This window comes from Mustelus asterias, chromosome 22 (genome assembly GCF_964213995.1).
Source record: "Mustelus asterias chromosome 22, sMusAst1.hap1.1, whole genome shotgun sequence".
NCBI classification, from domain to species: Eukaryota; Metazoa; Chordata; class Chondrichthyes; order Carcharhiniformes; family Triakidae; genus Mustelus; species Mustelus asterias.
In genome coordinates this window covers 5500515-5513404 of record NC_135822.1, presented here as the reverse complement: position 1 = coordinate 5513404, position 12890 = coordinate 5500515, and the positions used below count along the sequence as shown (strand labels likewise).

The 12890-nt window shown below is 44.2% G+C and overlaps 1 protein-coding gene across 8 annotated transcripts in view; it reads left to right on the top strand.

Annotated features, from left to right (window-relative positions):
- The window catches only part of kif1b (kinesin family member 1B), a 237337-nt gene that overhangs the window by 185925 nt on the left and 38522 nt on the right, over nt 1-12890 (top strand). For all 8 annotated transcript variants that reach the window (XM_078238676.1, XM_078238673.1, XM_078238670.1 and 5 more), the window contains 4 exons: nt 5207-5315; nt 6639-6705; nt 9055-9139; nt 10183-10288. In XM_078238676.1, the coding sequence (XP_078094802.1) occupies nt 5207-5315; nt 6639-6705; nt 9055-9139; nt 10183-10288 (367 nt within the window). The remainder of the gene's footprint in view (nt 1-5206; nt 5316-6638; nt 6706-9054; nt 9140-10182; nt 10289-12890) is intronic.

Genomic DNA, 12890 nt, shown 5'->3' with positions numbered 1-12890 from the left:
TGTCTGGCTATGTAAATGTACAGTTGCTTGATGCCCTCTCTCAGAACGCCAACACATTTGTCACATCCGCTGCCGGCTCATTCATCGACAGCGCCGACCAGCTGCCAGCATTTCTTTTGCATCCTCTGCCCATTTGTCACGTTCTGAAAATTCCAAAGCATCATGGTTGGTAACCAGCACAGAGACATGGCAAATTAGCGATGCCTTAGGATCCCCACCCAGTGTTGTGTCACCCCCACCCCACCCAATCTCACACTTTCCCTTTGTAGTTCCGATGTACACATTACAGCCTCCGTTGTTCATGATCCACTAGTGCTCCGTGCCTTACTGAAGTAGATGCTCCATAAGTGTAGAGAGAGCTTTGTGAAGCTTGCTCTGTAGCTTAGAATGTATCTTTATTTTGGCAATGTTGTGTGTTTGTGCCTTACCTTGGATCTTCGTTGATTGTCTCATTGTTCCATGATTTACTCTTAAATTAGCTTTTTTTTTAAAGTCTTATTTTCCTACTTTTCTTTTTGAAGTGACATGAAAAATGTAATCTGTGGAACCACAATTTGAAGTCCCGGAAAGTGATCTGGGTGTGAAATCTTTCACACTTGCTGCCATCAGAATTCATAGTAGAAAATTATCCAGAGGGGACTTGACACCCAACTGGCCAATTTTCCCTTTTAAGTGATGATAGTTAAAAGTTGCACAAATTTGAATGTGGGGTGTATTGTAGAATTTATTTTATTCTTTCATGGGATATGGGCGTTACTAGCAAGACCGGCATTTATTGCCCATCCCTAAATGCCCTTGAGCTGAGTGGCTTGCTAGGCAGTTAAGAGTCAACCACATTGCTATGGATCTGGAGTCACCTGTAGGCCAGACCTGGTAAGGATGACAGGTTTCCTTCCTTAAAGGGCATTAATGAACCAGATGGGTTTTTACAACAATTGACAGTGGTTTCATGGTCACTGTTAGACTTTTCATTCCAGATTTTCAATTGAATTCAAATTCCAACATCTGCCTTGGTGGGATTTGAACTAGGGCCCCCAGAGCATTACCGTGGGTCTCTGAACTACAAGTTCAGTGACAATACCAGTATGCCACCATGATTATCCAAGCCACCTATTTAATTATGATTTAACTTTAAAATAGCTGCTTTCTCCAAATTAACCATCTGTTAAATAGTTGGCTGTATTCTGTCAGATGGGAGAGGGACAAAAATGGAACATTTCAATTTTTCTTGTCATTTAGTTGTAATGTCAAGGACCATACTATAGCGTAGCACTAAGGTCGCAAAGAATAGGTAGGCAGGTGAAGAGAATCGGGCCATCATGTTGGTGCCAGTGATTCTGGGAAAGCTTGGAGAGAAAATTACAATAAATCTTCATTCCAACATAAGGGGAGAGGGGCTTGTCAGGGACAAGAGTAAAACTAATGGAGTAGACACGATGAAGGTTATGTATCGGGGAGAGGTTGACAAATTAAATAATGAGTGAAGTGATGGGATTGGGATAATGAGTGGTAGAGGCCATTGAAGGAGCAACCGGCCTGTGAAGCTGCTGAGTTGATGAAAGAGGGCAAAATGAATTGTCAGCTGCATTATAAATGAAGCCAGATAGATATCTGTTGGCGTAGCTTAGATTGAAGATGTTATTACATGCAACCTGTCTTGAAGTGAGGGGTGCTGGACCCTTTCCAACTTTTTAGAGATGTGCAAGGAGTCAGTAACAGGCAAGGTGACTTGGTCATTGGAGTGACCTTGCTGAATGCCATACTGGGTTAGGTCACCCCTTGTTGTTTTTTGTCTTAGTCAGGAGTCTCAGAGTGAAACCTGGGGTGTACGGAACAAACATGTACAACAGTGAAATTTAAAAAAAACATTACTGCGGATGCTAGAAATCTGAAATGAAATCAGAAAATGCTGGAAAAGGGTTTGGTAGCATCTGTAGAAAGAGAAATAGAGTTGATGTCTCGAGTCCAATTTTATATTAAATGTAATACACCAACTTAAAGGAAGGAAGGTACTTAGTTACTGCACTCTGACGGATTGTATTTTGTAAATGGAAATGCACCAGTTAAAGTCCATGGGCGTTTTTGTTTTACAAGCAGAAAAAATATTCTTACAAATCATTCGAACATATGAACTAGGAGCGGGATTAGGCCATTTGGTCCCTCGGGTCTGTTCCACCGTCCAATAAGGTCATGGCTGATCTGATTGTAATCTCAACTCCACATTCCTGCTGACCCTCAATGATCTTTCACTGCCCCTCACCCCCCCACCCCCCTGCACTATTTAACCAAGAAACGTGTTCGACCTCTTATTCTCTACTATTGCCAAATTGTCACCTAAAACCCTCCAACAAAAAGCTGCTTTCGGAAAAAATATTTCACAGAAATATAAACTTTGGTGACTAGTTTTCTCTCTCTCTGATAGGTGTAAGTGTTAAGTATATTACTCTTGCCCTGTTGTTTTCCATTAGATTGTATTGATGTACATCAGTAATTAAAAGCGTGTGCGTCCAAGATTTGCCATGGTCCGGTGAAATGTATTTTTAATGCTTTCTCTTCATTTTTAAGCTGTGCATATTTTTAAGATGTGAAAATATTTGGGTTTTTTTGTCAAATAAGTTAGATATAGTGTGGCTCCACAGCTTGCCTCCTGGACTTGCAGAATCTCACTGGCTGTCCTGTCTGGAGACAATACACATCTCTTTAACCTGTGCTTAATGCTCCCTCCACTCACATTGTCTGTATCTTTAAGACCTGGTTGGCTGTAGAGATTTGCATTCTAATCCGTATTCTGTAACGATTTTGTGTCTCTGTGCCCTGTTTGAGAGCAGATTTCCACTCCATCTGACGAAGGAGCAGCGCTCCGTAAGCTAATGGCATTTGCTACCAAATAAACCTGTTGGACTTTAAACTGGTGTTGTTAAAACTCTTACTGTTCCTCCCACAGTCCAAAGATGCGCAGGTTAGGTGGATTAGCCATGGTAAATTGCCCCTTTAGTGTCCCAAGATGCGTAGGTTAGGGGGATTGGTCATACTAAATTGCCCCTTTGTGCTCCAAGATGTGTAGGTTAGGTAGATTGGCCATGCTAAATTGCCACTTTGTGTCCTAAGACATGGAGGTTAGGGGGCTTGGTCATGCTAAATTGCTCCTTGGTGTCCTAAAATGTGTAGGTTTGGGGGATTAGTGGGGTTATTGGGGGTAGGGCCTGGGTAAGATGCTCTGTTGGAGAGTCGGTGTAAACTTGATGGGTTGAATGGCCTCCTTCTGCACTGTAGGGATTCTGTGATGATTCTATGATCTCGGATGTTGTTCAGCTTTTGGGTGCTATTGCAGTTGCACCTGACCAGGTGATTAATGAGCCTTCCATCACACTGACATGGCTGGCAGATAGTGGAGCGGCCCCAGACGGTCAAGGGATGTGCTTCTCATCACAAAGTGCCCAGTTTTGACCCGGTTTTGGTAGCCACGGTGCTGAATGGCTGCAATTTTAACTGCAGCAGCCAATGTGACCCATGTTTCTTCCCATTATTAAGCCCCCAAACCCACTTTCGACTTTGCTTATTTTCACTGAGAACAAAATCTAACTGTAATTGATTAATGACTTGGCTGCAGCTCTTGTGATTGGCCGGACTGGCAGGCTAACCCGTTCATTTAGACCAATCAAGGAGCAGCTTTCTCTTTGTATGCTTCAGTCCTCTAGTCTGGGAAGCTTAAAGATTGAGGATTAAAGTTTATTTGTTAGTGTCACAAGTAGGCTTATGTTAGCACTGCAATGAAGTTACTGTGAAAATCCCCTAGTCGCCACACTCCAGCGCCTGCTCAGGTACACTGAGGGAGAATTTAGCACGGCCAATGCACCTAACCAGCATGTTCATCGTACTGTGGGAGGAAACCTGCGCACCCGGAGGAAACCCACATAGACACGGGGAGAGCATGCAGACTCCGCACAAGCTGGGAATCGACCCCAGCTTCCTGGCACTGTGAGGCAGCAGTGCTAACGACTGTGCCACCGTGCCCCCCCCCCCCCCCCCCCCTTGTCGGCCTCCCCAACTTTCAAGAATTGGGACTGTTGTGAAGGATTGGGGAAGAAAAAACTGGTTGACAGAGGAAGAATGTTTGACTTTCTTTTGTGTATTTGAGGGGTTTGAAATTGAGGATAGCGGTTTTTCTCTTTTGTGTTGGGACTGTCTGCCATTTATGTGCCTGCGTGTGTGAGTGATCTCAGATTTACCCTGCACTGTGCTGCGTTTTTGTGTTCGCTGTCTTGCAATGTTTACGCTTAATGTTTACCGCCTCTCTGTGAAGTAATGCTGATCTCTCTGATGTTGACACAAGTATTTGGACCTCAGCTCAACAGATGGACATCCTGGTTTATCCAGCATGCTATCTGTCTTGGAACTGGAGTATCAGACAGGAATAGAATTTACCAGGACACCTCATCAAAGTTGCAGTTTAACATTCTGTCATCTTAGCATTCGAGAGATCAAGTTGCCATCATAATTCATAGAAACCTTACATTGCAGAAGGAGGCCATTCAGCCCATCGAGTCTGCACCAACAACAATCCCACCCAGGTCCTATCCCCATAACCTTACATATTTATCCCACTAATCCCTCTAACCTACACATCCTAGGACACTGAGAGGCAATTTAGCATGGCCAGTCAACCTACCTGCGCATCTTTGGACTGTGGGAGGAAACCGGAGCACCCGGAGGAAACCCACGCAGACACGAGGAGACTCTGCACAGACAGTGACCCAAGCCAGGAATCAAACCCAGGTCCCTGGGGCTGTGAGGCAGCAGTGCTAACCACTGTGCTACCCAGGCCAATTTCCATCCATACTTCTTAAATTTAGCTTTGGTGAATCAGTTAGTTCATCCTTTTATGTTCTGGCATCAGTTTGTTACTTTCCAGCAACCTAATACTTTTCTGCTTATGTGTCACGTAATATATGGGGCAGAATAAATAATTTGCATAATGCGTGTAACTCTATTTGAAAGATCTTTAATATTCAGAGGATTAAAGTGGGAGGAGGTGGGGAGATGGCTGTCTATGTTTAGAATATGTTTGTTTTATATTTTCTCCTCCTTGTCAAAGATGTTTTATTTCAAAAATAATAAAATAAATGGAAAAGGGCTGCAGGTTATTTCGGACTCTTGCTACAAGTCAAGTTTCATGTGTTGACCTTCCTTTTCCTTTGTGTTTCAGTTCCAGCCACTAAATTAAATGCCATGAGCAAACCTAATCTAGGACAATGCGTCAGCAAATACGACTTGCTTGTCTGGTTTGAGATCAGTGAACTGGAACCTACAGGAGAGTAAGTTGATAAATGACAAGGTCTGTTTTTAATGATCAACACATGATAAGTCGAGCATAATGCAATCTGCAGGATCTTATTCTCATCATGTTCAGAGTGTCATCTGGGATGAGTTTCATTAGCTGGGCAAATGCTTGGGCAGATTTGCGTACAGATCAAAACTGAAATGTTTTGAGCAGTTGCGCCAGCGCAAAAAATGTTATTATCTTCTTTGGACTTGAGTGCACGGAGAGGGGGTACAGACCCTCACAGAGATAATAGTGCAGCGGAAATTGGGTCATCCACTTTGGGCCTAACAAAGGATCGAGCAGGGTGCATTCTCCTGATGAAAAGCTAGAAACAATGAAGGCCCAAAGGGACTTGGGTGTCCAGGTACATAGATCATTACAAGTACAGAAAATAACCAAAAAGCCTAATGAAATGCTGACCTTGATATCTGGAGAACTGGAATACCAGGGACAGGGGATGGTATGGATAGGAACTTTGAAAATAGGAGCTGGAGTAGGCCACTCAGCCCATGGGGCCTGTTCCGGCCATTCAGTGTGATCATGACTGATCCTCTATCTCAACGCCATACTCCCACCCTCTCCCCGGAGCACCCTGAGGAAACACACACACACACGGGGAGAACGTACAGACTCCACACAGACAGTGACCCCAGCTGGGAATCGAACCCGGGTCCCTGGCTCTGTGAGGCAGCAGTGCTAACTACTGTGCCATCGTCATGTTATAAGTTTCCTTTCTGCTTTGCTTTGTGCGATTTCCTTCCATTTGGGGGCTGCCCTTCCTGCTTTGTCCCTGAGTTTGTTTGATTTAGTTTATTTGGTTGGCATCAAAAGGAATGCCCTCTTCCGAGATGTACGGAAGTTTTTAAAAATTCTTTTGTGGGACATGGGTGTCGCTGGCTGGCCAGCATTTATTGCCCATCCCTAGTTGCCGCTTGAAGGTGGTGGTGAGCTGCCTTCTTGAATCGCTGCAGTCCATGTTCTGTGGGTTGGCCCACAATGCCGTTAGGGCCAGTGCACCTCCACCTGAGGATTTTCCACCGGTGTGGGGTGATGTAAATGGGAATTCCCATTGACAGCGGCAGGACCAGAGAATCCCACCACTAGCAAACTGCGCGCCACCTCCCGCCGGCAGGAAACGCATGGCTGGGAGGCCGGAGATTCCCACCTGTAAACTGTGACTGGCTTATAAAGTTATTACTGTTTTTATTTGTATAAGGTTTATTAGGGCAGGTGAGCAAAGAAAGAATGGTTCAGGTGAATCTTTTCCCAGTTTGGGTTGATTCTTGCTGTGACAATATCTTTGCCTGTTCTACAGGTATATCCCAGCTGTAGTGGACCACAGTGGAGGTTTGCCATGTCAAGGCACTTACCTGCTTCACCAGGTAGGTATTTCAGATAAACTCACCTGTTTAACACTGTTTATGGTAAATAATTTATGCCAGATGAAGTGGTTCTGGAGGTGTTAAATATTATTGTAGCTTGAAAGTTTAAATCCACATGTTCAGTTGTAACATTATCTTGAAATATCATTCTTACTTGGTATGTGTACCTCCTCCAGCTGTGTAGGTGTCCTATTGTACTCAGCTTTAATTCTGTAGAACTGGTTCTTCATAGATTCATAGAATCTCAACAGTGCAGAAGAAGGCCATTTGGTCCATGAGTCTGCACCAATTCTCTGATAGAGCATCTTACCCAAACCCTATCCCCATAACCCCATGTATTTACTTTGCTAATCCCCCTTAACCTACTCATCTTGGGACACTAAGGGGCAATTTAACACGGCCAATCCACCTAACCTGCACATCTTTGGACTGTGGGAGGAAACCGAAGCACCCGGAGGAAACCCTACGCAGAGAACATGCAAACTCCACACAAACCCAAGGCCGGAATTGAACCGGAGTCCCTGGCATTGTGAGGCAGCAGTGTTAACCCCCTGTGCCATCATGCCACCCATTTTGGCTCACTGGATGCAACAGGATTCCTCTGTGAAGGTTAAGCCTTGGTTGAATGAACTGAAGCCAGTTCCCAATTTGTTGATGTTTGGGAAGTGGCTGCTGTTGGGTTTGACATTCAGATCATCCCAAACGTTTCTAAATTCAAAAATATCAACTTGAAACTTCAATGTGATGAGAGTCTCTCAGTTTCAGTGAAGGAGGGGGGAGAAAAGGTGACAGAGTAGAGATTCTCTAAATCAGTGGTGTAGTGCTACCAGAGTGCACTGGAACCCTGCTCCGGAACCTTTGATTTCAAGCCTCCCAAACTTGGACATTCAAGTGACCAATATTTGAAAAATGTTGTAACGCTGCAGAGGTCCAATCACAAGCTGGTTGCTCTCTCTACTTGCTGCTAATAAGCTCACCAGTGATGATGGATGAGTGCATGACAATGATGTACTAAACATTCTGGCTGTCTATCACGCAGAATCACTGATCCAGATTTAGTCTGGTTTCCTCTATTGTTTTCTGTGTTCCTAAGTACAAACCACCTGAAGCATTTTGCATCTGTCACCCTCGTCCATTGAGCATTGCAGGACGGTGATCTGACCAAGGGCGACACGGTGGCACAGTGGTTAGCGCTGCTGCCTCACGGCGCCAGGGACCCAGGTTCAATTCCAGCCTCGGGTCACTGTCTGTGTGGAGTCTGCACATTCTCCCCGTGTCTGCATGGGTTTCCTCCGGGTGCTCCGGTTTCCTCCCCCAGTCCAAAGATGTGCGGGTTAGGTGGGTTGGTCGTGGTAAATTGACCCTTAGTATCAGGGGGGCTAGCTAGTGTAAATGCATGCAGTTGTGGGGATAGGACCTGGGTGGGAATCTGGTTGGTGCAGACTCAATGGGCCAAATGGCCTCCTTCTGCACTTGTAGGGATTCTATGAGGGATTCTATGACTAAAATCAGAAGAAGAAAGTGTTACAGATTTTTATCTCTAGAGTACTTGTTCTAATTTCTGATTTAATAAAAACAATTTGGTACATGTAGTAATTTAGTTTTCTTTAGGCTGAGTTGGCTGAGAGAGCTGTTCATCTTTACCAAGGCTCTGATCCAATTTACACACAGGTCCCCTTAACCGCAGTGAAATCAATGACCAGGTTATTTATTCTGGTGCTGTTGGTTGAGTGATAAATGTTGACCAGGATACCTCTGCACCTCTTCGGAAAGTGCTACAGATCTCCTGCCTGCACCTGATATGCTATGCAAAAGGCTGGAGCTCAGACTGTGCTGCGCTCCCTCGGCACTGCAGTGAAATGACAGCATTGATTACGTGCTTAGGTCCTGGAGTGTGGCCTGGACCTGCAACTTGCTGACACAACAGTGAGAGTGTAACCACCGAACCACATAGAAACTAGAAGCAGGAGCAGGCCAATCGGCCCTTCGAGACTGCTCCGCCATTCATTATGGTCATGGCTGATCATCGAATTCAATATTCTGATTCCCTCCTTCTCCCCATATCCCTTGATCCCTTTAGCCCCAAGAACTATATCTAGTTTCTTCTTGAAATCAGACAACATTTTGGCTTCAACTACTTTCTGTGGTAATCAATTCCACACCTTCACCACCCTCTTGGTGAAGAAATTTCTCCTCACCTCAGTTTGAAAAGGTTCACCCTTTATCATCAAACTAGGACCCCTAGTTCTGGACTACACCCCCTACACCCCCCCCCCCTCCAAACCACCACCACCACCATTGGGAACATCTGTTACATGGTAACTTAGAATATTTTTGTTCTTTCAATAGGGAATTCAACGCAGGATTACAGTGACGATTGTACACGAAAAGGGCAGCGAACTTCATTGGAAGGATGTTCGAGAGTTGGTTGTTGGTGAGTTGTTTTTTCAAAATCTTTTGCCCTTTACAGCGAGGTAGCTGGATTAAAAATATTAGGCTTTGATTCGTGAAGTTTTTGCTGCTTAGTCCATTCTATTGAAATTTTTCACTGATGTTCCTCAGTTTCTGAAGTATTTCTCCACAGACTGCCAGAATTACTGTAATTAATGATGTTTGAACTAACTAATAGCATTCTCATCATAGCCTGAACACTACATCTGGGCATTTGCAATTCTTGTATTAGACAATCTAACAAACTTGTAAAATTTCCTTATTGACGTCATGCACAAAGAGAGAAACATCGGAGTTAGGAGCAGAAGTCGACAAATTCAGGCCTTCGAGCCTGCTCCGCCATTCAGTCAGATCATGGCTGACCTATCCCTGGTCTCAAATCCACCTCCCCACCTGTTCCCCATATTCCTTTTTTTTAATCAGAAATATATCTATCTCCTTGAAACCATTCAATGATTCAGACTCCCCCGCGCTATGGGGCAGCGAGTTCCACAAATTCACCACCCTCTGCAAGAAATAGTTCCTCCTCCTCCTCCTCGGTTTTAAATCTGCCGCCTCTCAACCTATACCTGTGACCTCTTGTTCTAGATTGCCCCATAAGGGGGGGAAAACATTTGGCCGACATTTACTTTATCAATGCCTTTTAAAATTTTATATACCTCGATCAGATCCTCTCTCATCCTTCTAAACTTTAGCGAGTACAAACCCAAACTGTTTAATCTCTCCTCATACGTCAACCCTTTCATCCTGGGAATCAATCTGGTGAACCTCCTCTGAACTGCTTCCATTGCCACCACACCCTTTCTCAAATAAGGAGACCAAAACTGGGCACAATACTCAAGATGTGGTCTCGCCAACACCCTAAATATTGCAACAACACTTCTCTACTTTTATACTCCAGCTCCTTTGCAGTAAATGCCAACATCCCATTAGCCTTTTTTTATTACACGCTGCACCGACTCTCTGCGATTCAGGGGGAGGAGTTTCAGAGCCAGTAATTTTTGTGCTTTTCCTCTTGTTCCCCAGGCCGCATAAGGAATAAACCAGAGGTGGACGAAGCTGTTGTAGATGCTGTTTTATCTTTGAATATTATTTCTGCGAAACATATCAAATCTTCTAACGAGGCCCATAGGTATGTTTGTGCGCGGTTTTTTTCCGAAGGGGAAGTACATTCTGCGGTTCAGTTCTTTTGACCGTACTTTTACAAAATAGCATTCAGGATCTGATAATGTTTGTTTGTTTGTTTGAACAGCACTTCTAATGAAGCATCTGACTGGCTGGATTGTCAGTGTGGTTTTGAGTTTTAAGCAACTTCCCTTTTTAAAAAAATGGTTTTATTTGCCAAAAGTCCAGTTCCAGAGACCAACCAATTAAAGCCACAGTTGTGAAGATTGCCATCAAGTGGCTTCTGTTGCAAGGTTGATCTCTTAAAAGTTAAGAAATTGATCAGTACATTAACTTGTGTTTCTCTCCCCAAAGGGTGCTGTTTGACCTGCAGACTTTTTCCAGCATTTTCTATGACCTTTTTCAGATTTCCAGCATCTGTACTATTTTCTTTTGTAAATGAAATTGTTTAGCAGTACATATGTTGATATGAGTGTACTTGGGTGGCCCAAGTTTGCCCTGATGAGTACTGCATCTGTTGGGGATTGAGGATTAATAGCCTGAATGTTCTAATATGTAAAGAGCTTTTATACTGAACAGGTTTGGGAATTTAAAAATAAAACGTTTATTTGTTAGTGTCACAAGTAGGCTGACATTAACACTGCAATGAAGTTACTGTGAAAATCCCCTAGTCGCCACACACTCCGGTGCCTGTTCGGGTTACACTGAGGGAGAATTTAGCACGGCCAATTCACCCTAATCAGCACGTCTTTCAGACTGTGGGAGGAAACCGGAGCACCCGGAGGAAACCCACGCAGACACGGGGAGAACGTGCAGACTCCACGCAATTAAATTAATGCCTTAGCGTCACTAGAAAGTATCCAGAAATAAAGTAATTCTGTGATCAGGAAGCCTCCGACTTTTACATTGCAAGTCACTGACATTTTTTTTTGCAGTTTCTTTTATTGCTTACATAAAGTCATGCCTGGCTGCTTTTTATTTTAATGGAGCTGTATTTTGTACTCTGCTCCATTTCACTCTGTTTTCATTGCTACTAACGGATGCTTCTTGTATTTTGCAGGCTGTTTCTTGATTTGGATTTACCTAGGTATTTTTGTGTTTTTCGCTGCTGCTTATTTATTCTGTTGCATGTTAGATTAGCAATCCATCTCTCAAAACGCTTCTAATTATTACTTTCCTTTGCTTTTTTTTTTGAAAAAAAAAAATGCATTCATTCTTTAGTGCCCCCCCTTAGTGCCCCCCCCCCCCCCCCCCCCCCTCCTTCTCCAAACGTGTCTTTATATCACAGGCATGGGAAATAATCGAGGAGGACGGTTCACTTATTGGGCATAGCAACATGAGGGTGAGGGATTCGGAACTCTTACCCTATTGATCTGAGCTTCGAGAAATTTGGGTTCAGCTCCACAAAGCCCCGTGTGCTGGAACCGTAATTACAGAAAGTGTTGGAAATACTCAGCGGGTCGGATAGCAGCAGTGAAGAGAGAAGCGGCGCTAACGTTTCACACGGTTCAGCTTTCATCATTGACCTGAAACATTAACTTGTGTTTCTCTCCCCAAAGGGTGCTGTTCGACCTGCAGACGACTTCCAGCATTTTCTATGACCTTTTTCAGATTTCCAGCATCTGTACTATTTTCTTTTGTAAATGAAATTGTTTAGCAGTACAGTTTGCTACCATTCTCAACTATTTGAATTCAGTCAAGTTAGATGATCCCCTTCTGGGACTAGAATCATAGAATCCCTGCAGTGCTGCAGGAGGCCATTCGGCCCATCGAGCCCGCACTGACAACAGTCCCACCCAGGCCCTATCCCTGTTACCCCATGTGTTTACCCTGCTAATCTCCCAGACAAAGGTGTAAATTAGCATGGCCAGTCCACCAAACCTATACATCATTGGGCTGTGGGAGGAAACCAGAGCACCCAGAGGAAACCCACGCAGACACGGGGAGAGAGTGCAAACTCCACACAGACAGTGACCCAAGACTGGAATTGAACCCAGGTCCCTGGCACTGTGAGGCACCAGTGCTAACCACTGTTGCTGTAGGCTCGTGTAAACCGCTATATGCACAGTTAATGGAGTTTGGATGCCAGTCTTCACGGGTGGAGTGGTAATAACAGAACTGGACTGGTGTGAGATACCAACAAGAACTTAAATCTTTAACTTTAAATTATTCTGATATTTAAGGGGGTAGTTTGCCTGGGAACTTGTAAAATAAATGTTTATAGATCCACAATGATGTGGAATACAAGTGTTGGCAACAGTAAGGTTGCTGCCAACTTTACATTCAAGGAAATTAGTTCAATAAAACTAAACAGGTTCATCCATAGGAGGGTTGCAGTTAACCCTCAGTTAACTCAGTTGGCTGGACGGCTGGTTTGTGATGCACAGCGACACCAACAGTGTGGGTTTAATTCTTGTGCCGGCTGAGGTTATCCATGAAGGCTCTACCTTGCCCCTTGCCTGAGGTGTGGTGATGATCCTCAGGTTAAATCGCCACCAGTCAGCTTGCCCCCAAATGGGAAAGCAGCCTGTAATCATCTGGGACAATGGCGACTTTACTTTTACAATTGACCTCAGTATCTTCAGGGTAAGGAGAAGAACTGTGAGCTG